The sequence below is a fragment of the Quercus lobata genome, chromosome 4, assembly GCF_001633185.2.
Source record: "Quercus lobata isolate SW786 chromosome 4, ValleyOak3.0 Primary Assembly, whole genome shotgun sequence".
NCBI classification, from domain to species: Eukaryota; Viridiplantae; Streptophyta; class Magnoliopsida; order Fagales; family Fagaceae; genus Quercus; species Quercus lobata.
This window is the reverse complement of record NC_044907.1, coordinates 4,403,224-4,430,709: the sequence shown is the minus strand read 5'-3', so window position 1 is coordinate 4,430,709 and position 27,486 is coordinate 4,403,224. Positions and strand designations below refer to the sequence as shown.

The following is a 27,486-nucleotide window of genomic DNA, read 5'->3' as shown; positions in this document are numbered from 1 at the left end:
TTAAGAGAAATATATAAGAGCTAATCTCCTCGGACTGTACTGAGGATGATTTTATTTAGAATAAACCAGTTTATCTTTATTTTCTTGTCATCTGAATCTATTTTATTTGTTGTCTGATTCATTAAATCCCAGTTTTCCAATCCACTCTCTACAAATTCATTGTGTTGGGCTTTTTGGGCCTAAATTCATTTATCCTTTGGGCTAGGGACTCAAATTGCATTCATACAACTAACATTACTCTTTTACTTACCACTATCAATCCATAATTGGTGCCAAAATTTTTTTGTAATTAAAATTTCAATTGCTTTGGAATTTGTATTTTGTGGGTTACTTATAAGTGGGAGAAAAAAAAAAAATTAAGATACAGCCTGATAACTTACTACAGGCCCAAGCTCTGCTTTTATATGTACAAGCTAAGCATAAAAGAAGAGGAAAAAATCAAAAACAGAAAAACTAACTACTACACGTGTCTAACTAATTGATCCCTGGATTAAGGAGTTTGTTACAGAGTTACAATTAGTTGAAGCCTCCCTTACACGTGTCGGCATCTAATCTGATTAGCCTTTATAAACTAATCTTTGTGACATGTGAAAACCACGTGCTTTGACATTTCTCTTCTTAACTACCTTAAGTGATTTCTTCTTTGTACAAAACGATCCCGTTTTCTTCAGCTTCTTAACAAATTTCACCTTTGAAATCTAATGCAATATTTTAATCTGCATGCTGTGGCATTCTCTACTCTGGAGATCAGATATTCGAAGACTTCTTCTGTGGCGGTGAAGTTGTCAAGGTTTGCTTGCTGTTTATGCACATATCATTTGTTTTTACGCTTTCGATTTGGTTCTTTTTACATGCATTTCATCATTCATCAATGATCACAGGTATCTCTTGAACTATCCTTCGTGGAGACTTTTCAAGGAAGCACATTTCAAACTAATGTGCCATGTGAACCTTGTGGTATGGTGACCGCTGGCAGATCCTATTCAGAATTTTGGTTGTTTTGATCTGTTTGGTTGGTAGAGTAAATTTGGTTTGAAGGAAAGGTTCCCAACGTAAGATCTTATTCTGTTTCTGGAGATTTGCAGGTGGACGTGGTGTTGCCCCTGGAGTCAAACCAGAAAACTTGAAACATTTGCTTCTTCCCTGGCCTAAAACAGTTCGAACTAGTACCTTGAGTTTGAAACTGCCAACCACGATCTCTGTGACTCACCTACAAAGATCATCATGAAATCTCACAAACCATTAATTGCAATTATCTGCAATAACCTTGTCCCACATCAGTACAACCAAACAACACCATGGGTTGCCATCGTATTGAGGCCATATATTTTTCACTGGAAAACTTGTTTTTGCTCCAGTTGCCATCTTCCTCATGGGTTTGGGAGGGATGAAAGTGGAAGAGTGATGAGTTTTGTTGGAGGCGGTGGTTGGCTGTGACTGTAGTGGCTGTCGGCAAAGGTGGTGGTGGGGTAGTGGGAATATGATGGTTTTTTTAGGTAATTGTAATAATAAGGCATAAATTTAACATTTAATTATATAAATAGACATGTGACATGTTTTTATCTATGGAGTATAGAGTAGAGTAGGAAGAATGAGATAGAAGATTTGGGCTCTTAAAGTTGGGCCATCGAAAAACAAATCTTTCTGAGTTGCATCCATAAGTTCCACAACAATTTCATCACACACTTAATCATAATTCTAACAAAGCCTGGTGGAGACATTATTTGCATTTGTAGCTTTGCTGTTTTTGCTAATGTCCACAGTTTGGTTTAAGGATGGGATGATGATTTATTGTAAACATTATCTACATTTGTACCTTTTTTTTTTTTTTTTTTTAAAGGATGTGAATTTCACCTTTGAAATCTAATGCAATATTTTAATTTGCATGCTGCATTCTCTACTCTGGAGATCAGATATTCGAAGACTTCTTTGGCTGTAGACTTTTTTATTTTATTTTATTTATAGAACCTTTGAATCAACTATAAATGTGATTGACTTTTTGAAGGGTGTTTGGTTGGGAGGGGGAGAGGGAAAAGAAAGGTTAAAGTTTGGGTGTTTTCTCCTCGGACCCACCAGAAAGTTTTCTCCCCAAAATGGAGAGTAAACTGGGGGGGGGGGGGGGGGGGAGTCATTTGTTATTGCCCAAAATGCGCATGTGCACTTACACATGGGCATGTCTAGCATGTTGGCTTCTTTTTTCTTCTTTTTTTTTTATTTTGTTTGAGTTCTTGTTTAAGTGTTTTTTTTTTTTTTTTTCTATGCTTTCCTGAAATGTTGCCTCTTTCTTTCTTCTTCTTTTTCCTTTTTTCTTCTGATTTCCTAGGGCGTGGACGTGACAATGCTTTGTTTTGTTTTCTTCTTTTCTTTTATTTGTTTAACTAGACATGATTTTTAAATTTGGGTGATTTTTTTTTTTTTTGGGGTTGTTTGTCACATTTTTGTTTTTATTGGGTATCTTTTTTAAACAAGGGCATATGAGTAAATTTATACAAACTCATTTTTTCCATCCCTTTACTTTTCCACTCCCAACCATAAAAAAAGGGGCCTTAGGGAAAAAAAATTGTCTTAATTTTTTTTTGATGAGAAACAAAGCTGTCATAATTAGTTGCCCAACAATTTCATCATCCATTTTTCTCAAAAAAAAAAAAAAAAAAAAAAAAAAAACTCATCATTCATTTTATCATAATTTTTGCCAAGCCTAGTGTAAACATTATCTACATTTGGAGCTTTTCTTTTGTTGCTAGTGTACATAGTATGGAGCTAAAACTTGGAATTAGGTAGCGGTTTTAGCAATACTGGCTCTATACTATATAAGTAATTGAGGTGGTTGTTTAGAGCCCATGTAAATAAAAGGCCCCCAAATTTTAACCAATACGATTATTTTTATTATTGTAATAGTATTAATTAAACCCAAATGTTATTCAATAAATAAAATAACATTTTTATATCAAACGAAAAACAAAAAAAGAAGAGAGAAAGAAATACTACATCAATAACATTTTTCACGACCTTTTTGCAATAAATTTTATGTAGCATATGTTATTACAAGTTGTTATGGATCATAGCAAAAAAATAATTTCAATGGTGGATCCAAATTAGAATTTAGAACCAGTAACAACTTAACACCTTTGATTTGATATAATACTTCTCAAAAAAAAAAAAAAGCAATTCACAAAAAAATTCACAATATTTTTCATAACAGTTTAGTTGGCAAAGTTTTACTAGTTTTTTTTCTAGATCCACTACTAATGTAGGGAGGCAGGCCCAAATATATATATTGGGCCTTGGGCCTTGTTCGAGAAGACTCAATTGTCCGAGGATAGATCAATAGTAAGGAAGACATAAGATTTTGAACTTCACGACCAAGCTATGACTGTAAAGGTTGGAGGAGGTGGGCTGAGGAGGAATATCCCCTTGGCCAAACTAAACAAATATCAAAATGTGTGTCCTATCATCTAAGGTGACATTGCAGGAAGTTCTATTAATTAGGACGTGCATTATGAACGTACAGGAGGGATGAAAGCTAGGAAATATCTAAGGGAAAGCTGCTACCACCGCATTGAATGCTTTGTAGCTAACTCTCTAGCTGTATTAATGAGGAAGTGATATCTGAATAGTATTTTTTAGCCTTACAGCTACCCCTATAAATTTCAGGAAGGTGCTGATAGGACAAAGATCAACCCAAGCAATCTACTGTCCACGTGGCGGGCCTTTAAGAGGAGAGAAATAGTATAAATTAGGAGGATGGCCTTAAGAAAAAGAGATCGGGAGATTGAGAGGGGGACACTGTAATAATCAAGAACTGAACTTATAATTAATTTGGAGAGAAATATATAAGAGCTGATATCCTCGGACTGTGCCGATGAGGATTTTATTTAGAATAAACCAGTCTATCTTCATTTTCTTGTCATCTGGATCTATTTTACTTGTTGTTTGATTCATTAAAACCCAGTTTTCCAACTCACTCTCTACAAATTCATTGTATTGGAGTTTTTGGGCCTAAGTTCATTTATCATTTGGGTTAAGGACTTAAATTGCGTCCATACAGCTAACATTAATCTTTTACTTACCACTATCAATCCATATTTGGTGCCAAAATTTTCTTGTAATTAAAATTTCAATTGCTTTGGAATTTATATTTTGTGGGTTACTTATAAGTGGGAGGAAAAAAAAAATTAAGATAAAGCTTGATAACTTACTACGGGCCCAAGCTCTGTTTTTATACGTACAAGCTGAGCATAAAAGAAGAGGAAAAAATCAAAAACAGAAAAACTAACTACTACACGTGTCTAACTTATTGATCCCTGGATTAACGAGTTTGTTACAGAGTTAGAATTAGTTGAAGCCTGCCTTACACGCGTCGGCATCTAATCTGATTGGCCTTTATCAACTAATCTTTGTCTCATGTGAGAACCACGTGCCTTGACATTTCTCTTCTTAACTACCTAAAGTGATTTCTTCTTTGTACAAAACGATCCCGTTTTCTTCAGCTTCTTAACAAATTTCACCTTTGAAATCTAATGCAATATTTTAATTTGCATGCTGTGGCATTCTCTACTCTGGAGATCAGATATTCGAAGACTTCTTCTGTGGCGGTGAAGTTGTCAAGGTTTGCTTGCTGTTTATGCACATATCATTTGTTTTTACGCTTTCGATTTGGTTCTTTTGACATGCATTTCATCATTGATTAATGATCACAGGTATCTCTTGAACTATCCTTCATGGAGACTGTTCAAGGAAGCACATTTCAAACTCATGTGCCATGTGAACCTTGTGGTATGGTGACTGCTGGCAGTTCCTATTCAGAATTTTGGTTGTTTTGCTCTGTTTGGTTGGTAGAGTAAATTTGGTTTGGAGGAAAGGTTCCCAACGTAAGATTTTATTCTGTTTCTGGAGATTTGCAGGTGGACGTGGTGTTGCCCCTGGAGTCAAACCAGAAAAATGTACTCGCTGTAAAGGTTTAGGCATGGTCAGTTGCGCCGGGAAATTGTGCCGGTATGTTGCATTTATCTGAATTGCATTAAAAAGAAAAAAAAAAAACACACAATCAATTTAATTGTTTCTCACTTTTCTATAGATGTTTCATAATGTCTCTTTGAAAAATACTTCTTTTGTAACATAAAAGGAAGGTTGGTTGACAAAGGTAATGTTTGGATACACGTTGCGTTTTGCTGCCTTTCTTTTTTTTTTTTTTTTTTTTTTTTTTTTTTTTTTTTCATGCATTTTCCCCCGACAAGCGCCTACTGTTCATGCATTATACGTGAACAGTAGTCGCAACTTTTGACCAGTCTTCTGTGAACAGTGCATCCGTGTACCGTTCACAGACCCACAAATTTTATTTTTTATCAATTTTTTCATTAAAAATGGGTGAACAGTAGCCGCAACTTTTGACCAGTCTTCTGTAAATAGTGCATCTGTGTATTGTTTACGGACCCACAAATTTTATTTTTATCAACTTTTTCATTAAAAATGGATCCCACGACACTATTCATATATTTAAAAATTATTTTACTACAGTGTTTTCAGTTTTCAGTTTCAACAAAATAAGTTCTATCCAAACAGACCCAAATTTAAGTTTTTAATTTGTGATTATAGGTTGGCATTGTTTATCTTCTTAATTGGTTTTTGGCTTCTTTCATATATAAATTTTCATTTACCTTAGTAACAATTAGTCTGTCCTCGTGCATGGTTGTAGAATAAGTCAAAGCTATATATCTGTTAAATCTAGTTTAGTTTCATTGAATTTCAAAAATTTTGATTATAAATATTCAAAATAGGTTTGTTGTGGCTTATGTTTTCTATAATTATGCCGGTGGCAAAAAGAAAAATGCAAAATACCACTGCCTTGATGTTAATTTAATGGTATAACTTATCTTTAGTAGTAAAAGATTCTTTCAAATTGTTATATGAGAGATCTAATGTCTTCAGTGATGGAAAGGTAGCTGATGACACAAGAATTCGTGCCCTAAAATTGTTCCAACTCAAGTCTAGTAGTTGCAGTTTACTTAAGATGTATGAATCTATATGGCAAAATAAAATATCTCAAAAACTCCTCTATAAAGGCATTCCAGCTTCAGAGGCAGGTGAGCCGGGTCAGGAAAGCATTTGACTGCACCTAATAATTCACTTGGCAAAAAAAATTTAAAAATTAGATGGGACACGAGGCACAAAATTTGACTCTAATTTAGAATCTAATTGAATTTTCTTTCAACTTTAGCTATATATATAAACGTACTAGTGTGTAACCTTGTGCTTATATACAGGTACAATGAAAAACAATCACAATTACACAGTGTAAATTATATATAGTATTAGCTTACCCCTTTTTTAAACCATAAATTTCAAAAATATGTAATGATTTCTCATTATATAATTTAGAATTTAACTAAATTTAGACTCTTTAGTTTTTGTACCCAATAATTCACTTACCATAAAAATTAAAAAATTTAATGGACCTGTGGTGAAAAATTGGACTCTAATTAAAATCCAATTTAGAATTTAATTGGATTTGGAATCTTCAATTTTACACTCAATAGTTCACTTGGCACAAAAATTAAAAATTATATGGGACACTTAGCACATGTTCGGTTCTAAATATTTAGTCATAAATGTTTAGGTTCTAAATTTGTTGTATGTTGCTAAACTGAGAACAAAAACTTGTCTAGGATTAGATCTTAGGATCTTTGAAGTGTTTTAGACATTACTCAAGTTGATACAAGTCAAGATTCAAGAACGTACAAAATTTAGAAAAGAGAATTCAAATACTAAATAGCTTGACTGATAAAGAGAGAGCTTTGATCGATCGAACTGCGAATCTGCAGAATTTATAATGAGGCTCAATAGCTTGCGAAAAGTTTAAGGTTTCAGTTTCATGTCAATTTAGTTCTTGTTGTTATATTTTAGATGAAAATTGCTGACATGGCAAATAGTCAAACTAAAATTAGTTTCCATTAATGTGACAATAAACTAACTTTTTATTTTGGCTATTTGCCCATGTAAAATATAGAGACCAAATATATAGTTCATCCTAAATATATTTGAGTTGATTTATTTATTTATTTATTTTTTGTTATGAGAAATGTTATGTTCATAACATTTTCATAATACTTTTACAACAAATACTAAGTGGTAGATTGTTATGAGTTGTTATTGATAAGGCAAAAAAGTAATTTCAATGATAAGTTCAAATTGGAACTAATAAGCTAAAATTAGAGACCAAATTGAAATATGGTGTAAATGATAAAGATCAAATACATATTTTACCCATACATTTAATACAATATATTTCTAAAATCTACCACTCATATATTTTAGAATAAAAAAAGTAAGAAAACAAAAAAAAGTCTGTCGATTTGTTTGATTTCCACAACAAAATACAAGCCTTACACAACACAGTATTAAAAATTCAAAGTTTGGATCCAGGATCCAACAAGAAGAGACACACGTACATGTAAAATGCACGGCTATGCAAGCCTAAACTTGAGCAATTTACGGTAATGAACCACAACAAAACAGTAGCAAGTGTCAATGCACACTTCAATGAGGCTAAACCATGCCCTACGCCAGTAAGGATTTATGTAGAGAACTGCAACAATTCCCAACAATACTGTTATGTAAGCCACCACAAAGCTTATGTAGAAGATACTCATGTCCAAGAAATTACCACCTTCTTCCTCCTTATAATCCATTGGTGTTGTAAATGGTGGTCCAATCTTGGTGCAATCATTATGCAATGGAGGTCCACACAAAAGAGGGTTCCCCTCATAACTGCTTTCATCAAAAGTAATGAATTGATTTTTTATGTCTGGTGTTTTACCTGATAAGTTGTTGTATGCCACACTGAAGACTGCCAAAGAGGTCAATTCTGTCAATTGAGGAGGGATTCTACCATTTAAATTATTGTAGGAAAGATCCAAACTCTCCATTTGCTTCAGATTTGAGAACGTTGTGGGGATTGGTCCAGTTAGATTGTTGTGTGACAAGTTCATTGCACGTAAGTTGTTGCTTGTCCTTCCAAGTTCGGGTGGTATTTCACCTGCTAACCTGTTGCATGAGAGGTCAACTCCAGACATGTAGTTCAGAATGTCTCCCTTATAGGAGTAAGTTCTACTCTTTGTTGTGAACTCCACCTCTTGTTTCGAATCCACACGAACAAGGACTTCAATTTCTTGCCCTTGATACGCATAACTGTCCCTTGTCACTGGTTGACCACCAATATTAATGTCTGAAGGACCTCCCAAACTAAAATCATGATCTGATGCCTCAAATGTAAAATTACTTAAGCAATGGGGTATTGGACCAAAAAGTTTATTGTAGGAAAGATCCAACAAGTTTAAGTTTTGCAAAAGGCATAGTTGAATTGGAATCCTACCTTCTAAATGATTTGCTCCCAAAAGGAGAATGCTCAATGATGAGACACTCCCGATCCAATCGGGAATTCTTCCACTTAGGTAGTTATCTCGAAAATTTAATGTAACCAAATTGGAGTTGTTTTGGAATACATTCGGAATTGGGCCACTAAACAAATTTTTATTCAGATGAAAGAACTTGATGCGTGATGAATTGAAGCAAGATGGAACAAAGCCAGACAAATTGTTATTTGAGAGATCAAAAAATTCAAGATAAATGAGTCTGCATAACTCGATTGGAATAGGACCTTCCAGTTGATTATTGGCCATAATAATTCTCGTTAAATATGACATGTTCCCCATCCACATTGGAAGCATGCCTAACAAATTGTTATTACTAAAATCAATTATGCGACCATTAATCATCATTGAGATGCTATTTGGGATCTTTCCTGAGAAGTGATTGTTGTCCAAATATAAATATCCCAAATTAGTCAAATTAAAATTAGTAGGAAATATTTGGCCATTGAAATTATTATACGACAATTTGAGAAAATCTAGGGAGTAGCAACCCATTGTGAAATGCACTGGCATTGTTCCTGATAAATTATTTTTAGACAAGTCTAAACCCCACAAGGAAACCAAATTCCCAAAAGAAGAAGGAATACTACCTTGAAATGCATTGTTGGAGAGGTCTAAATACTCTAAATTTGGAAAAATCAAGCCGAAGTTGGTAGGAATTGGTCCTTGCAAGCAATTACTTGAAATATCCATCTCCTTAATGTTGGGATGAAGATAATGCTCATATGGCACCAAGAAAGACCCTGTGAAAGAGTTATTTTTTAAAATAAGAACCTCCAATCTTGTATTGTTCTCTAACAACTAAGTGGGGAACTTCCCCTTCAAATTGTTGTTGGAGAGATCAATTTCTTGCAAATCATATTGGTAATGAAGGAATGTGGGAAGCGTTGTATTGAGTCCATTAAATGAACACATTGACAAACTGAAAATCCTTAATTGGAAGGTTGGAACCCTAGTATGAGAGTTTGTTTCAAAAGCAATTTTGTTGTTATCACTGAAGAGGAATTTGAGATTTGAGAGGTTAAAAAAGGAGGAGAAGGTGATTGGGTTCAAGAATTCATTATTTGACAAAGAAAGGAACTCAAGTGATCTCAAATCAGATAGGGATTGGACATTCCCACTGAAGTGATTGCCAGAGAGATCCAAAGAGTGAAGTGATGTCCAGTTTGCCATACATGAAGGCAATACCCCTTCAAAATGATTGTCGGCGAGGCTTATCTTTTGGAGGTTCCTAAGCTCACACCAGCCTGTACAATGAGATAATTAGTGATTAGATTCTACTATTGTGATCATCGTTAGCAATATCATTGTGAAAATAACCTACCTGAGGCAGACAAGCTTCCATTTAGTCCACAGTATTCCATTGTCAATACTATTGTAATGTTAAACATTTTTATTTTTTCTGTTTTTCTACGACATCTAAATCTTTTTTTTTTTGCTACAATTACTTCCGATTTAGGTAAATTCCTTTTTACACAAATCATATTAAAACCTTTTTCTTTTCTTTTTTTATTTGAACTCTTCAATCTGTAAAATCTAGCTGATGTCCCACTTGATGTACGTGTATACTATAAGTTTATTTTGAAATATTTGATAAGAAATTATTTTTATAATCAATTTATAATACTAATTAAGTATTATAATATTTGAAGAATGAACTTCAATTATTCACAAGTCATTAGAAAAATAGAAAATGTATTTTTTTAGATTAGTATAATTTAGAATATGAATCTATTGTAATATTGTTGTAAGGCTCTTAGGGTGTGGATTTTGTTTGCATTATTCTAGTCGTGTGCAACACTGTTGAAGAAACATTTTATTTGTGTGTTATTGAAGTTGGAATATAGAACGAGTTTGAATTGCTAGCTCTGGACAATGTAGAAGCTCCTATGTGATTGTTGGTTTAGGCCAAGAAATGTATACAAAAAAAAACCGATATTAAAATCTCCGCTGCATAGTCTTTGTTTTTAACATTTTGAATACAAAATTTTAACAAGACAAAAATAAATTGTGATACTTATGAAAGACAATAAGTTTTGTCCCATTGAATTTCAAGAAATTTGATTATCAATATTTAGAATAGGGTTTTTATAGAGCTTTTCTACTATTATGCTAGTGATGAAAAGAAAAACGCAAAACAATGCCACCTTGATGTTAATGGTATAACATACCTTTAGTAGTAAACGATCCCTCCAAATTATAATTTTCATTGAAGAGAAATGTCTTCAACGATGGGAAGGCAGTTAATGACTCAAGAACTTGTGCACTGAAATCATTCCTACTCAAGTCTAGGAGTTGCAGCTTAGTTAAGATGTTTGAATCTATTGGACAAAATAAAATATCACAAAAACATCGACGTGATAATTTCAATTGACATACCATACAAAAGAAGTATTTGATTTGAATCAATGAACATATATTTTTACAGCCTATATACCTTTTGTTGTCACGAAGTCTTGGATCATATTAAAACTCAAGTCAAGCTCCTCCAAGTTGCTAAATGCTTTAAATTCTACATTAAAAAAAAAGTACATGAAAAATCATGGAAGAAAAACGGGACTTCAGTTGCGTAAATACTTTTATTTAAAATAGCTAAGGAAAAAAAAAGGTGAATTTTAGTTGCATAAATATCAATGATTGATAGGAGGGAAATAAGAAATGTTACATGCTCAATAAGCGTGCATGAAACACTCTTCCAATAATATTCCTTTGCAAATTAATGACAGTTTTACCTTTGATATGGATTGATCCATTCAAATTGTTGTCACTCAAATCTAGTTTCTTGAGCGATGCAATACCACTTAAGGATTGCAGAATGCTATTATTGAAATTATTTAAACCCAAGTCAAGCACCTCCAGCTTGCTCAACAAAGAGAGTCTTTCAAAACCTGCAATTTAGATTATTCAATTTGCAGGTCTGTGACTTTATATTCCCACAAAATAGTACAAAATGAATATTTAAAAATAAATGAATCTACATTTATTTTTAAAGAAAAGGTAAAAAAGAAGAAAATACTTTCAAACAATTTACTTTGGTCAAACAGATTAGTTGGAGGGAAACTAAAAAGTTTACACACTCAAGAATTAAGCACTCTTCATTCCTTTGCAAATTAATGAGAATTTTACCCGAAAGGCTGACCTTGGATTGATCCATTAAAATTGTTTCCATCCAAATATAGTTCCTTTAGGGAAGCAATTCCACTCAAGGATGAAAGAATGCTGTTATTGAAATAATTATCGTCCAAGCGAAGCACCTCCAGCTTGCTCAACGCAGAGAATCTTTCAAAACCTGTAATTTAGATGCTTCAATTTTCACATATGCTACTATACATTCCCAAAAAACAGGAAAAAATGATTCCTAAAATACAGCTATTTTTTCTCGACTATTTAAAAAAAAAAAAGGGTGTAGTAGAAAAAAAATTAGAATATCAACAAATTAAATACTTCCTACTTTTCTTAGGATATAAACTTTGATACCTTCATTTGGGACCCAACCACGAATGAAATTTTCACCAAAATTGAGGTATTGGAGCTCTTCAAAGGGAAGAAATAGAGAGGCATTAAAGTACCAACCACCACTTTCTGTCATTGAAAAACGTATAGTAAGTTCAATGACACGGCCAGTAGTAAGGTTGCACTTGACACCTTCCCACTCACAGCAATCACTTTCTTTGTCGGCTGAGTCCCAAGGTGTGAAATGAGATTCATCAGTGTAGCTGACAGTGGAAGCTTTGTATTGCAAGAGAGCAATTCTCTCTTGTTCCCAGCAACCAAAACAACCATTCATACCAAAATGAACCAAAACTATCACCACCGGCCACCACCAATAACGTCCCAGCAACTCCATTACTTTTTCTTTTTCTGATTTTCTATAACAATAAGATTGACAAAGTTTTTGCTCAACTCTGATTTATACTTCAAAGCAAAATAGATTTTGAGTTGAAATAACACTACCACCATTCTCCTATATATACCCACTACACATACAACTTTCTCAGACCATATCTTGTGCTTTTTCCAAAAGCAAAAAGTTACATCCATTATTTCACATGACTTGGAATAAGTCTTCTAAGTTTGCATTATGGTGTCTTTCCACCCAGCTACGAGGATGATTTTTTCTAAATAAAAAAAGGTGCTACAAGGTAATTTATTTTATATGATACTGAAAATAAAGTGAAAGAAAGAATTTGTTTTTACGAGCCAATTCATTGTTGTTCGTCCGGTACGGTGTGGTCCCATACAAAGTTGTGAATAACTCTCTGATAAAGTTCAAAATTTTGAATAAACGTTTTCAACTCTTCAAAACTTTGTCTTTTGTCTACCGACACAGCCGTGTATTGTAGGCTTTACCCTTAAATTTTAAATTTTTTTTCTATTTTATTTATTTTCTATTTAACATTCTAACAACTGGTGTATCTTATTTAGGAAAAAAAAAATCTATGCATAATTATGATTATTAAAATATATTATGTGAGACAAATAAAATTATAATTATAATAAAGACTTTTAAATATGTGTGTATATATATAAAATATAAAATTAACCATAATTTTGAAATAATCTCAAAATATTTCTCTGACCAAATTGAAACAACTTTTGGTACTAGCCTCTTTTAGACTATATTTTTTGGTTTTCTAGACATTGGTGCGGTTTGGATTGAGATGAATTTTGCGTTGTGTTTTTGATTTTTTCTTTTTTTAACCCGAAGCAAGTGAACACAGTTGCCAGTGGGTCCCGTGTACTGTGCACGAGACCCACACCACTTTCAACGTCCATATATTTGTCTGCTACGTGCACGGGACCCACACCACTTTCAACGTCCACATATTTGTTTGCTATGACACTATTAGTGGGTCTCATTTACTGTTTATGAAACCCACAAATCTCAACTTTTTCATTAAAAATAGATTCTACGGTATTATTCACACATTTAAAAATTATTTTGTTACAGTATTTTTAGTTTTTAGTTTTCAATCTTTAGTTTCAGCAACAATAAATTGAATCCAAACATACCTAATATTATTGAGTGATTAACTTTCGGACACTTCTTTATTTCTAGCTTCTTCTTTTTCCCTATCTAATACGCACCAACGTTTTCCTTTCTCTCCTAATTTCCCTTTTATCTAATCCCTTCAACAAGCAGGAAAGCTACACCCACTCCACATGCAACTTTCTCAAATCATAGCTTGTGCTTCTTTTCCAAAAGCAAAAAGTACATCCATTATTTAAGGGCAAATATAATCAAATATTACTATTTTTAAAATTATTAATATTTTATCACTATTTAACAAATATTTAACAATACAATTTTAATTTACAAATAAAACTCGAGTTTAAGAAACTTAAGTCACTTATAAAATTTAACTTATTGCCTGTGTGTTCATCAAAAACTTATTGCCTGTGTTTCAAACCCTTTCGCTACTTTTTTACGACCTTTTTCACTACTTTTTTCCACGCAATCCCTGACAAATGAAAGAAAAAAGAGAAATCCAAAGCCACAATTGTTGACTATTGTGGTTGGCTGTGTGAGGCAGAAGTGCAGTGAGGCAGCCACAATTGTTGACCGCGTGAGGCAGGAGTGCAGTGACTGTGTGTCGCAGGAGTGCAGTGACTGTGTGAGACAGCCACAATTGTTGACTGTGTGAGTTCTCTATCTCAGTAAGTACTGCATTTAGCATTCTGTATCTTTTATTTATTTCTTTACAAGCGAAACTGTGTACACCATTGGATTCAAAATTTCAAATGAATTTGTAATTCAAAGATAGTCACCCTCATGTGAAACTGAGCAGTGAGTACTGAGTATTGAGTCTATTGAGTAGTCAGTCAAGGGCAATAAATTGAAGCAAAGTGAAAGGACTAAAGTTCCTTAAAAAAAAAAAGTGACAAGACTGAAAAGAAAAGCAAAACGTTGTATAAGAAAAAAAATGAAAGCAAAAAAATAATGGCAGTGACACATAAAATGATACAATTTGTTTTATAATTCGTCTTTGTTATGAGTTAGAAATGATAAAAGTATGATGGTGGTTCTATGTGAGAACATACTTTTACTACTCAAAACTCGTCATGTGAACAAGTTGTGACATAAATTGTACTATTTTAGGCAATACCACGTTACTAAAAGGAAATAGATAAAAAAATAGTAATAATAATAATAAGAGATAAAACTTAATTAAAAGTAGAGCTAAAACTATAATACGTAGACTAGGTAGGTGTGGACTTATGAAGGATTAAGTTTTAACATTTGAATAAGGGAGTTTAGAGAGACAGTAAAAAAAAAATTGTTGGGTGGTGGTTGAGATATGACTAAAAATAAATATATTTACATTCCTTTTAGTAATTTATTAAATTTTTGTTTATATATATATATATATATATATGTATAGTGTTAATTGTGAAATAGTACAACAATATTAACTAGTATCGAAATATATCGTTTCTTTAGTCAAACTGAAATAGCTTTCGATATGAAATTGACTCCCTTAATTGTAGTGTATTAAGAAACAATAGTGTTATGTGTTAAGAAACAACATCTTAAATTCTTAATATATTAAGAAATAATGATTTTTTTATTTGTCTTGGTTGATAGTTTGTTAATATGAATGTTTATTTATTTTTTATTTTTTTAATTTTTGGTTATACTCCGGCCCCTTTTGTGTTCGTTCGGACGTTAGTTCTTTGTGGTGATAACCATTGACTTCTGTTATTTGTTTCCTCTCGCCAATAATTTTGCAATTAGAAGACCCTCAACAAGAAGCCAAAGACTTTGTCGGTGTATCCAGTACTTTCTTCATAGATAATGTTTAGTGATGACTAACCTATCACCTATGCCCTTGGTATTAAGAGCATTGCATTATTTGAGAATTTAACCAAAATCAAGAAGTGGCTAGAGATTTATAATGCAAAGCGTGTTTCATAGAGCTATTCCAAGGACAGTTTCGAACAATTTCTCATCTCTCATTATTTCAGGGAAAAAATCAAATGAGTAAGTCCTCGATTAGATGATATGTCAGTATTTCAAGGACTCTAATCATTCTCCCTTTTCCTCTTGTTTGTTTTTTTATAAGATTAGTCTTCGTTCAACAGGCAAAAAAGTTGCACCCACCACTAGTAATATACGAATTTTGCATTTTATAGGAAGACCTAAACGGCTAAACTTAACAAAGACGCCAAGGACTTGGGGTCAATGGTGCTTTCCCTAGCCTGCACCTTATATTGTGATTTCTTGGATAATACTTGCGTTATTGGAGACTACAATAGTCGAAGACTTCGTGTCTTTCCAATTTCTACCAACCACGATGACTTGTGTCAATTTTGTTTTTTGACAAATTAACCTATATGCCGAAATGTGCTTCCACCTAAAAATTTCCTTGGATTGTTTTTTTTTTTTTTTTTTTTGATACGATTTCCTTAGATTGTTGACAGCTAGGAGTTGCCTTTTTACTTAGCTGAGCTTTGGTTTACTCCTATTTTTGGGGAATGTAGAATCATGTTTATGGGTTGGGCCAAGCTCCTTTTTTTTAAGCCCAGACCAACTAAATTCCAAGCCTGATTAACGTTTGGATTGTTTTTTTTCTAAGGTTCTGTGTTCATCAGTTTGTTAAGAAACAAAACAATTTTCTGGAATATATATGTAAAAACCAAACAAAAAAGGCTATATTCATGTGCTTTCTTCTAAAATCTTTGAGAAGACGTAGACTAAGACTTGGCATCCATGTTGACTTTCCAACCAACTACCACGAGAATATATTTCTATTTTATTAATATAAACTAAAACATTAGGAGAAGCAATTGGGGAAAGTACGTTAAAAAAAAAAGAAAAAGAAAAAAAGAACACCACACTTTTAAGTGGGGCATATTAACTAAGCTCACACTTTTAAATAAGCCACTTCAAATGAGATGTTTTAAACGGTAAAAAATTTGGCATGAATGAATAGTACTGTTCCAAATTTAGCCTAATAGGATTTTTCAATATTTTGACAGGATTTATTTTTGGGTCCAAACACCATGGGAGTTCATAAAAGACACAACTCACAAATAAAATTAAAGGTGATAATTCCTTATAATGAATAAGGAAGATTTTTAATTATTAATATATGCTCTCTTTCATAATGATAACTAATCATTCCTAAAGTCAATTAGAGAATCTTATAGATGTGGCAAAACTGGTGTGCAGTTTGGGTCGGGTCAATCGGGTTTGAGTTGAAAACATGTCCGTGTCAAAATGAGCCATTTTAAACATATAAGAAACAGGTCGTGCTAATTAGGTTGTAGGTTGGGTCGGTTTGGGCAGGGCGACCCATATTTTCCACATGAATTTTTATTTAGGATAAATTATAATTTACCCACTGTGGTTTGACCGAAATTTTAGTTTCTTATCTGTAGTTTGAGGAAAACAAAATGGTTGATTAATCTCTGTATTACGATTGCTCTTAAAGATATATTCCCCTAGTTCCAACTATTGGCATTGGCTTTTTTTTTTTTTGGTAATAAATAAATAAATTAGATTCATTATCACATATCAATTTGTAATTTTTTTTTTTTTGGAAATAAATAAATTTTATAGTAACTAAACATTTCCTTTAACGTTACCTACACAACAACAATTGAAGACTTGGCATCAATGGCGTCAATGGTTTGTCAAATTAACCCAAACCAGACACGAGGAATGACCTCTAGTTGTTGGAAGCTAAGACTTGTCTTTCTTATTTTATTTTTATTTTTTGTGGGGAAAGGTTAAGAAATATAAGGAAGCATGTTTAGGGGCTAGGCCAAAGTTTTGAACATTTTAACTAATAAAGTTTTCTTTAAAATCTAGTTGAAATTCCAACTCATTTTGTGACTGTTTTATAAGATTGTATATACATGTATATTAAAAAATATATATAATTCATAAAATTATTTAATAATCACATGATTATTATTATTTTTGAAAACAATCACATGATTATTTACTAAATCATGTAACTAAAATTAAAAGTATACATTTTTTTTAAGAAGATAAATAAAAGTATACATGGAGACAAAACAAAAGACTTTGGCCATACAAGGTATTTTGTCTTCGCAATGTGGCCTCTTGCTAGCGCATTTGCCACCAGATAAGTGGTCCAGCTTCACTTCCATTAAATGCATGGAGTACACTATAGTGCACAACAATTTCATCATCCATTTTTCTCAACCAAAAAAAAAAAAAAAAAAAAAAATCATCATCCACTTTATCATAATTTTTGCCAAGCCAAGTGGACACTGTCTGCATTTGTAGCTTTTCTTTTATTGCTAATGTTCATAGTATGGAGCCAGAACTTGGAGTTAGGGGGAATAATTTTAGTAATGTTGGCGCTATACTATATAAGTAATTAAGGCGGTCTTCTAGAGCCCCAAGTATATAAAAGGCCTCCAAATTTTAACTAATATGATTTTTTTTTTTTTTTTTGTAATAGTATTAATTAAAACCAAATATTAGTCAATAAATAAAATAATATTTTTATATCAAATGAAAAACAAGAAAAAAAAATAGAGAAAGAAATAGTACATCCATAACATTTTTCACACCATTTTTATAACAAATCTTAAGTACCATGATATTACGAGCTGTTATTGATCATAGCAAAAAAAATAATTTCTGTGGTGGGTTGAAATTAGAATTTAAAACCAATAACAACTTAACATCTAGGATTTGATGTAACACTTCTCAAAAAAAAAAAAAAAATAGCAATACACAAAAAATTTTACAATATTTTTCATAACAGTTTAGTTGGCAAAGTTTTTCAAGTTCTTATTTAGATTCACAACTAATATCACTCTTTTACTTACTACTATCAATCCATATTTGGTGCCAAAATTTTATTGTAATTAAAATTTCAATTGCTTTGGAATTTGTATTTTGTGGGTTACTTATAAGTGGGAGAAAAAAGAAAAGAAAAGAAAAGAAAAAAAAGATATAGCTTGATAACTTACTACAAGCTCAAACTCCAATTTAGGCTGGAATGGACTAAAATAGACTAAAATGACCCGTAATTTTATTCGAAGGAGAAAGGGGGTTTCTTGTTCCAGTTTGCATTCCCAAAAAAGGTATTAACAACATTGATAGGAACCCAATTGACTACCCGACTCGTCATTTGTGAAGGAATCTAACTCCAAAGCAACGTGAATTGAAAGAGCATACCAAAGAAGAGCAAGCAGAATATGATAAGCCTATCATTGAGGCAGAGAACATTTAAAATCTTGCATACAGATAAACCTATCCATTTTGTAGGTTTTTTTTTTTTTTTGGGTACACGTTTAGAAGGTCGTGGTGAACCTCAATACTTGTATAAACCACATGTATCGACTAATTAATACTACCATTGAATAGGTTTGCATGTAACTTGATGAGAGAGGAATTTAATTATGAGACAAAAACGACCACGTTTGGTGTGCGATCTAATATTCCTTTGCCTTTGCCTAGCACGTTAATTGATCTGTTTACATTTTAGCCACTTTGTTGCTGTGTCAATTTGGTTTTTTCTCAAAATTTCCCTCTAACTTTGTGCAGGGATCAAGACTTTTAACTTGAATACAAATTTCTTGTACTTTTTTATGTACCGCTCTATATTTCACCAATAACAACTTGCTATGTGTATGATTTTTTCTATTTTCAACTCTAATTTTTTTTTTTTTTTTTGCTAGGTAAATATGCGGGGGCTCGAACTCCTGAGCTCAAGGTATATAGGGACACCAGGTGCCACTGGGCTACAAGGCCCAATGGCTATTTTCAACTCCAATTATTTTATAAGGAAAGTAAAATTAATATATGGCAAGTTACTATTGGTGGAATATAAAGTGATACACAAAAAAAATATACAAAAAATTTGTATTAGTGTAACTCATTATCATTTGGTGATCAATATGTGCACTTTGTTAAAGGGAAAACAAAGCTTAAACGACATACAAAGCTAAACGGCAATAAGAAGAATATAGAACAGAAGAGAACGACAGAAGGAAAAGCAGTTACAACACTTGCCAGAAGGAAGAAGTGGTGTATTACAGCTGTCAAGCACTGATTGGAGTTTGCTAAAGTTTGTTAAGCAGTTATTTTGGGCGGGAAGTTTAGCCCCTGTTTTATCGGTGTATATAAATAGGAAGTAGTTAGTTTTTCATTTTGTAAACATTCAATCAATGAGAAGTTTCTTTCTTTACATGGACGTTCGCGCCTCGGCCGTTGACGGTCTTGAAGTTGTTGAAGATAAGCTCGTGTTTGAGCTTTATGGTCATGTCCGCAGAGAATATAATCCTGTTTTTTGAGACAAAAGAAAAGTAGACTATTATATGTTTGATAAAATGCCTAAGAGGGGTTCGTCTTGGATAACGGCATGGCGGAGAGTGCAAGTTGAATTTTTTATTCACTAATCAAGTGTTTCAAATGATTCTGCAGTTTTATTGCTGGCAGATATTTTTTCAGAATTTTGGTTGTTTTGCTCTGCTTGGTTGGTTGATTTAATTTAGTTTCGGGGAAAGGTTTCCAACATAAGATTTTATTCTATACATTTTTATGGAGGATAAAATTATTTTTCCATTTTTAACTTGAAGTTTTGCTGCCTATCCAGATTTCCATGCAACAGGGCCCATTTATGGTGCAGATTACTTGTCCTCAGTGTCATGGAGAATGGGAAATTGTACGGTTCTCTTCGTGATGAAAAAATCTATTGTAGTTGTGATACCCACATTTTTACCAATAGTCGTAAGCGACGTAGCATGGTTAGGGCGCGTTATTCTGATTTGAAGTGTAATCATCTGTGGTTTTACGGTGAGCCTCACAGCCGATTACAGACGAGATTCGGAGACTTGATGCAAGGTGATTGGAATCATGTTGATATTTCATGTATAATCGATCACTGGGCAAGGTACATGTGGAATGCATATGTCCTGTCCTCCTCAGAATTCCGTTATCATCCAACACAATTCTCAAAATATTGATGACTGACACAGAGCTGCTCACCTTTACTATCTCAAAATGGTTCACATATGAATGTTGGTATCTCAATGGACTCAGACACGGGAGACCCTTCAAGCTCCTCTAGTCCCTGTGGATTTACTCAGCAGATGGCAATGGGTTCTTTAATAGCCAATCCCTTTATAAAAAGATGACTCCATTTTCAATCTATATCCACTGTCAAAGAAACTGAGTCCAATGCAAAGAAATATGCCCAGGTATGTTGCATTTTATCTGAATTTACACGCAATTATTAACGAAATCTGAAAGTAATCAATTGAATATCGTGCCAGGTATTTCCTTTGTTATTTTAGGTTTTTTTGTTTTTTTAATTATTTATGTTTTTGTTTCTTTTTTGGCTCTGGTGGTTGTATTGCTAAAATATCGTACTGTTGTCAAGCTATTCTTATCCGTGTAGAATAAATTCCTCTGCTGCGAAGTCTAATGCATGATCTTATCAATTCAGGCCTTAAAATTTGTATATGGTTTGTTAGGATATAGTAGAGTAGGTATTTGGGAATGAAATGGATGGGCTTGCAGGCTTTTTATTTTATAATTACAGGTCTGTTTGCATCAAGTAGCAAAAATCAGATTTCGTTTTTTAAGCTTTAAGAAGAAAAGAAAAATAATCGGTTTTATAGGATTTTTATATGCTAGTTTTTATAGGTGCTTGACTCTCCTCCTTTACCATTTGCAGGAGTAGATAATTATGAGACCACAAAGGTGAGTAGAAGTGGTGCGCAGATCCTGATGGAAATCAACGTGGTGATCTTTATATTGTCATTAAGGTCACCTGTTATGCTGTTTCTTAACACCTCCTCAGTCACCTGTTAGCAATTAATGGAAGAGGGGTTTAGGGTCTATAGGTTGATTATGGTTTTAAAAAAGATGGAATATAAATGTAAAGATAGCTGTTCTTAAAGATATATTTCAGGAATTTTCTGGCAGCAGAAAATTTTAGGTACTTTTTGATTTGTTTCTACAATTATTAGACATCTAAAATCCATTAGAGGAATGATAAAAATAATTGAATTACATTTGTAGAAACTTATCTGTTTCTGTATGGAATAAGAAAACCTCCTAATATTAGTAAGTTTCTTGAAAATTTTATTTACTTATTAGCCAATCCCAATAACCAAATTTGGTACCCTAGTCCCTTTTTGCAAGTTGACGATCAATATTTCTGATAGCTATAGTTGTATGTATCATTTGTCTCAAGTTACTTTTATTTTTGATCTATTTGATTTTTGATGTTCAGAGTCTACAATTCATCTTTCTATTTGATTTGCTTGTTTTTGGTTTTAAGTGTTTTGTGTTTATCATTGTGAGCATAGAGTACTTTTTTTTTTTTCTCTGTTAATGAAATCTTTATTACTTATAATTAAAAAAATAAAAAATATATAAAAAATAAAAACTTTTATCTTTGGTCTAGTTGTTTAATTTAGTGGGTTTATTGGATTGCAGGCAATTTTGGGGGGAACAATCCAGGTCCCAACTCTCATAGGAGATGTAGTTGTCAAGGTTTGTTTAATGTTTGTATATGATTAGTGCTTGTGCAATGGGAAAATTTCATTTGGAATTTTCATTTGATTGCTTTGTTGAGGTTCTGTCATTTCATTTGGAATTTACTCATGCAACTCATGCGACTTGATTATTGGACTTGACCCCCAGATAGGATGGTGACTGGGTCAGTTAATAATGAGATCTGGTTTGTTTGTTGAGGTTCTTTCATGTCCACCCTTTGTTGGGACTATGAAAACCAAAGCCAAATAGCATCTCTCTATGCCTCCATGTCATTCCTATGGGGTTGGCCTTTAGCCTAAGATTACTGGCTTCTTGTAGAGGTTCTTTCTTGTTCTAGTTCCTATAGTATCATGGTTTAACTATTTTATGATGTTCAGGTTTGCTCTGGCGCCCAGCCTGGTCAAATGGTAGTTTTGAAGAAGAAAGGTTGGTGAATTAGACATGCTCATTACGTTCATTTATAGAAAATTTTGTGTGATAAATGATTCTATTTTGGTTTGCCACTTGCATCCTTCTCTCTATTGAGAATAGTGTGTGACATAATTGGTCCTTTAACATTTTAGCCACTTTGTTCCTTGTATCAATAAACCCTCAGAATTTCAATTGAAGCAACTTCCTCAGCTTGTGTCAATTTGATCTTTTCTTATTGCCACAATTTATTCTTTTTCTTTTTATAAAGTAAGGAATCAACATGAAATTTTGACAGAAGGGTATCCTCTATGACTAAAGAGTCCATATGAGTCGTGTTAGATATGCAATTTGTTGCTAATCATCATTTCAATGTGAGATTTAATGATTTTACCCTAGTTAAGCAAGTTATTAGGTGTAATATCATTAATTTTTATTACTTATATAAAAAAAATATATTGCTAATTTTTTTATTTTCTGTTAAGATTCTAAAAAACATTAGTAAATTTTTTTTTGTCAAAATTATGTGTATTCCCTCTGACTTCGTTGTTTTTGTGCAGGGATCAAGACGAGGAACTCTTATTCATTTGGTGATCAATATGTGCACTTCAATGTTAGCATTCCATCATAGGTTTCCTTGTCTTAGCCATTGTTTTTGCAGGGTTTTTCACCTTCCAAAACGTACCTTTATGATTCAGTTCAATTGAGTGTGTGGACTACAGAATGTGTTTGCAGCCTCTCATTTTCATAGTATATTAAAATTCTTGATTTTTGTAGGAATTTGACCCCAAGGCAAAGTGAATTGATTGAAGAGTTTGCCAGAGAAGAGCAAAGGGAATATGAAAAGTGTGCTACTGCTGGAGCATCTGGGTAAAAATGTAAACCAAAAAAGGCTTCATTTCTTTGCCAATTCATAGAAAGTCAAGCTTAGCAAAAAAGGATAAAGGCAACCGAAGGAAAAGCATCAATTGTTGAAAGACCCACCCACTCTGTAAGTTTTGTAGGAGTGACTCTAGGTCGTTTTTGTCCAAGTATTTTTTTTTGGGGGGGGGGGGGGGGGGGGTGTGGAGGTGTTGTTAAGGGTATGTAATTTTTTCCTTACAAATCACAATGGTAGGTATTATTTGAGGCGGCTAAATTTGATCACTTGCATCCAAAGTATTGAAGTTGTTATTGTACATATTATTTATTGTTCTTTAATATTTTCCGTTGTCAAGAACATCAAGTCAATTTATTTGTGGGTTTTGTATTATGTTATGACTAATGTCACATGGAATAAATCTTAAGGTTGACTATATAGAAGGTTAAATATGTAGTGAAGCTTTTAGAAAGTCAAACGTTATTCAATTGGTTTTTTTTTTTTGGCTCTGTCAGATCTGACGAGTGCTTGTTTTGCAATGGGATTGGATGTGACCCTGTTCTAGTTTTGAACATTGTGAATTCATGAGCATGTTAGATGCAATTTGGTAGAGTTCACGGCAGCAAGATTTGACTCCAAACATGTTTGGAGTTAATGGCTACAACACTCACAAAAAAAATTAACATAATTATATATTTTTGAAATTATAATTGTTAGATTGTATGTTTTTTATGTTCTTAAAACACATGCTAAATTTTATGTCAATCAAATGTTATTTTTTATTTGATCCATGAATTTATTTTTTATACATAATCTTATATTTCAAAAAACTTGAAATTTAAACATTTGTTGATAGTATAGCTATTGATCTTTGATTTTTTGGAAATTTTGTAAGTATAAAGGATATGAGAAGAAAATGTAATCTAATGTGGGATTTGTCAAAGACTCTAAATTCACATTTAATAAAAAGATGTTAAGAGGAATTGTAGCCATTTGATTGAAGCCAAACTTTGTCAAGTAAAAAGAGAGTTAACAAAATTTTTTTTAAAGAATTTGCAAGATTTAAGATTTGTTTGCCATTACCTATCACTTCGTACCTAGTCTCCTAGCCCCTTGGGGGAAGGTACATTTCTCTGTCTTTGCACAACTCACTTATTCAATTAAAAAAAAAAAAAAAAAAACATTCTTAGTCCATTAAAATTATACAGCAAATACAGATTTTGCACAACATAGTATTAAAATTCAATCTTCGGATTCAAAATCCAACAATAAGTGACACACATACATGTAATCATTAAAATGCAAGGCAATGCACTCTAAAAATTGAACAACTTACAATAATGAACCACAACAAAACATTAGCTATGCAAGTCTGAAATTGAACAACATACGGTAAAGAACCACAACAAAACAGCGGTAAGTATCAATACACACTTCAATGAGATTAAACCACAACCTACGTCAGTATGGTTTTAAGTAGAGAACTGCAGCCATTTCCAACAAGACTGTTATGTAAGCCACCACAAAGCTTATGTAGAAGATACCCATGTCCATGAAACTATCACCTTCTTCCCCCTCAATATCCACTGGCACTGTAGATGATCGTCTCATTTTGGTGCAACCATTATGTAATGGAGGCCCACACAGGAGAGGGTTCCCCTCATAACTGCTTTCATCACAAGTAATGAATTGATTTTTTTTATTGTGCGTTATACCTGATAAGTTGTTGTGTGCCACACTAAAGACCGCTAGAGAGGTCATTTCAGTCAATTGAGGTGGAATTTTACCATTCAAATCACTGTAGGAAAGATCCAAACTTTCTATCTCCTTTAGATTTGAGAATGTTATAGGGATCAGTCCAGATAGATTGTTGTGTGACAAGTTCAATACATGAATGTTGCTGCTTATCCTACCTAGTTCCGGTGGGATTTTACTGGCTAGGTTGTTGCACGAGAGGTCAGTTCCATACATGTAGTCGAGGATGTCACCCTTGTAGGAGTAAGTTCTACTTTTTATGGCGAACTCTACTCCTACGTCAACATTCACAACATCATTGAACATAAATAAAAAATTATTTGGATCTTCGATATTTATTGACTTTGTGTACCAACAAAATGAAAAACTATTGGACCTAGACATCTCTATATATGAATCTCTTGAAAAAGGTATTTGGGTGGATGCATTAAAAGTAATGTTACTCAAGCAGTAAGGTATCATACTTGAAAATTTATTGTAGGAAAGATCCAAAATGTTTATGTTCTACAAAAGGCATCATTGAATTGGAATTTGACCTCCTAAATAATTCGCTTTCAAGAGAAGAATTCTCAATGTTGAGAGGCTTCCAATCCAATTAGGAATGTCACCAGTTAGATGGCTCTCTCGAAGATTTAGTACAAGTATATTGGAGTTATTTTGGAAAGCACTTGGAATTGGACCGCTCAAGAAATTTTTATTTAATTGGAAAAAAGTGATACTTGAGGAATTGAAGCAGATGGAACACAGCCAAACAAATTATTGTCAAAAAGGTCAAGAAATCTAAGATCAAGGAGTTTGCATAACTCAATTGGAATGGGACCTTCAAAATGATTTTTGGCCATAACAATATGTTCTAAAGATGATATGTTCCCCATCCACATTGGAAGCACGCCTGAGAAGTGATTGTTGTCCAAACGTAAAAACCTTAGATTAGTCAAATTAAAATTGGTAGGAAATATTTGTCCACTGAAGTTGTTGTTTGATAATGTGAGAAGTTCTAACTGTTAGCAACCCATAATGAAATGTATTGATAATGTTCCTGAGAAATTATTCCCAGACAAGTCTAGGCGCTCTAGGAAAACCAAATTCCCAAAAGAAGAAGAATACTACTTTAAAATTCATTTTTCAAAATTTTTAAATAATTTAAAATTTTCAAAATTAGACTAAGGTTTGTGGGAATTGGACCTTGTAAGTAATTATCTGAAATTTCCATTGTTAAAATGTTGGGACGAATATCATGCGGCACTCTGAGAGGCCCCGTAAAAGAGTTATTGTTTAAAATAGAAACCTAGGCCTCCAATATTGTATTGTTCACTAACAACCAATTACTCAACTAGGGAACTGCCCGACCAACTTACTATGAGAGAGATTAATTAGTCCCAAATCATATTGGTAAGAAGAAATTTGGGAGGTGTGTTATTGAGAATGTTAAATGAACAATTAGACAAATTGAAAACCTTTAATTGGAAGGTTGGAATCCAAGTAAGAGAGTCGAGTTCCCGAGCTAATATATTGTTATCACTTAATTGGATCTTAAGATTTGAGAGGTTGAAAAGGAAGGAAAATGTGGATGGGATCAAGAAGTTGTTATTTGAGAAAGAAAGGTACTCAAGTTGTAAAGTTGTGATTTACAACTATGTTTTATGTTGGCTTTATTCCATGAAAAAAAGTGTTGTAATTGCTTTAATTTTGTTTCTTGTATTTTGTGGGATTTTATTGTATTGGATTTTGTATTAAGTTGGTGAAGAATCGAGCATGTATTAGATGAACAAGTGGATTTCGCGAGTGTCTCGCAAGAAGCCTACCTGCAAAAGAGTCACGTGAGAAGCATATGTTGGAAGCTGAAGAGTTGTGCCAGGCTGTCAGTTTTGTGAGTGTCTCACGAGAAGGGCCAACTCGCGAGATACTCGCAAAACTCTATGCCTGGAGGATTTTAAGTGTGACTTTCTTACCCTTCATCTATACTATATATACCCTCGTTACCCACAAAAGTATGAGAGATCATTCAGAGAGAAAAACCCTATATAGGTTTTCTACATCACAACACACCCATCTTTTAGAGAGAAAGCTATTCATCCTTAGTGAGAAATCATTCTAGCCTCTTCTCCTTCCCTCTCCCATTATCATATCTTAAGAGGAGATTTGTACCCAAACCAACCCACACCTATTCAGAGTCGAGAGAGTGTTTGGGAACTTGGGAAGCTTTGGGGATTTGCCAAAAGAAGCCGGTGAGGCTTGGCGGATGCAATCGGGCGTATTGCGAGATCCGGAAAGTTAGAGAAGACATGACTCCGAGAAGTCTGTTGGTAGTAGGAGATTGGAGGGCTCAAGTACATTGCACAGACTAGGCTTGGAGGGTCTTTTGTTATTCGTGTACTCCAACTTTATAATTATAATAAAGACTTTTAAATATGTGTGCATATATGTACATATATAATATAAAATTAACCATAATTTTGAAATGATATCAAAATATTTTATTTCTTTGACCAAATTAAAACAACTTTTCGTACTAGCCTCTTTTAGACTATATTTTTTGGTTT

At 33.1% G+C, this 27,486-nt stretch overlaps 2 protein-coding genes and 1 long non-coding RNA gene across 5 annotated transcripts; 1 reads left to right on the top strand and 2 right to left on the bottom strand.

Annotated features, from left to right (window-relative positions):
- Positions 1 to 7,317: 7,317 nt before the first annotated feature.
- On the bottom strand, positions 7,318 to 9,213 carry LOC115984282 (receptor-like protein 15). Its single transcript, XM_031107243.1, has one exon. The coding sequence runs from the start codon at positions 9,120 to 9,122 to the stop codon at positions 7,464 to 7,466; it is 1,659 nt and encodes a 552-aa protein (XP_030963103.1). The 5' UTR covers positions 9,123 to 9,213; the 3' UTR covers positions 7,318 to 7,463.
- LOC115984283 (receptor-like protein 14) lies at positions 9,128 to 12,521 on the bottom strand. 3 transcript variants are annotated; one of them, XM_031107244.1, is made up of 6 exons: positions 11,907 to 12,521; positions 11,569 to 11,718; positions 11,162 to 11,317; positions 10,867 to 10,941; positions 10,601 to 10,750; positions 9,128 to 9,676 (listed from the first exon to the last, which is right to left on the bottom strand). In XM_031107244.1, exons 1-6 carry the CDS (start codon positions 12,274 to 12,276, stop codon positions 9,231 to 9,233), a joined length of 1,347 nt encoding a protein of 448 aa, XP_030963104.1. In that variant the 5' UTR covers positions 12,277 to 12,521; the 3' UTR covers positions 9,128 to 9,230. The 3 variants fall into 3 exon arrangements, with proteins under 3 accessions (XP_030963104.1, XP_030963105.1, XP_030963106.1); XM_031107245.1 differs by lacking the exon at positions 10,601 to 10,750; XM_031107246.1 differs by lacking the exon at positions 11,162 to 11,317.
- A 9,358-nt stretch (positions 12,522 to 21,879) lies between these two features.
- Positions 21,880 to 23,311, top strand: LOC115983394. Its single transcript, XR_004090043.1, has 4 exons — positions 21,880 to 21,918; positions 22,299 to 22,347; positions 22,890 to 22,942; positions 23,107 to 23,311. It is a non-coding gene; the product is annotated as an uncharacterized LOC115983394 (long non-coding RNA).
- Positions 23,312 to 27,486: the final 4,175 nt, after the last annotated feature.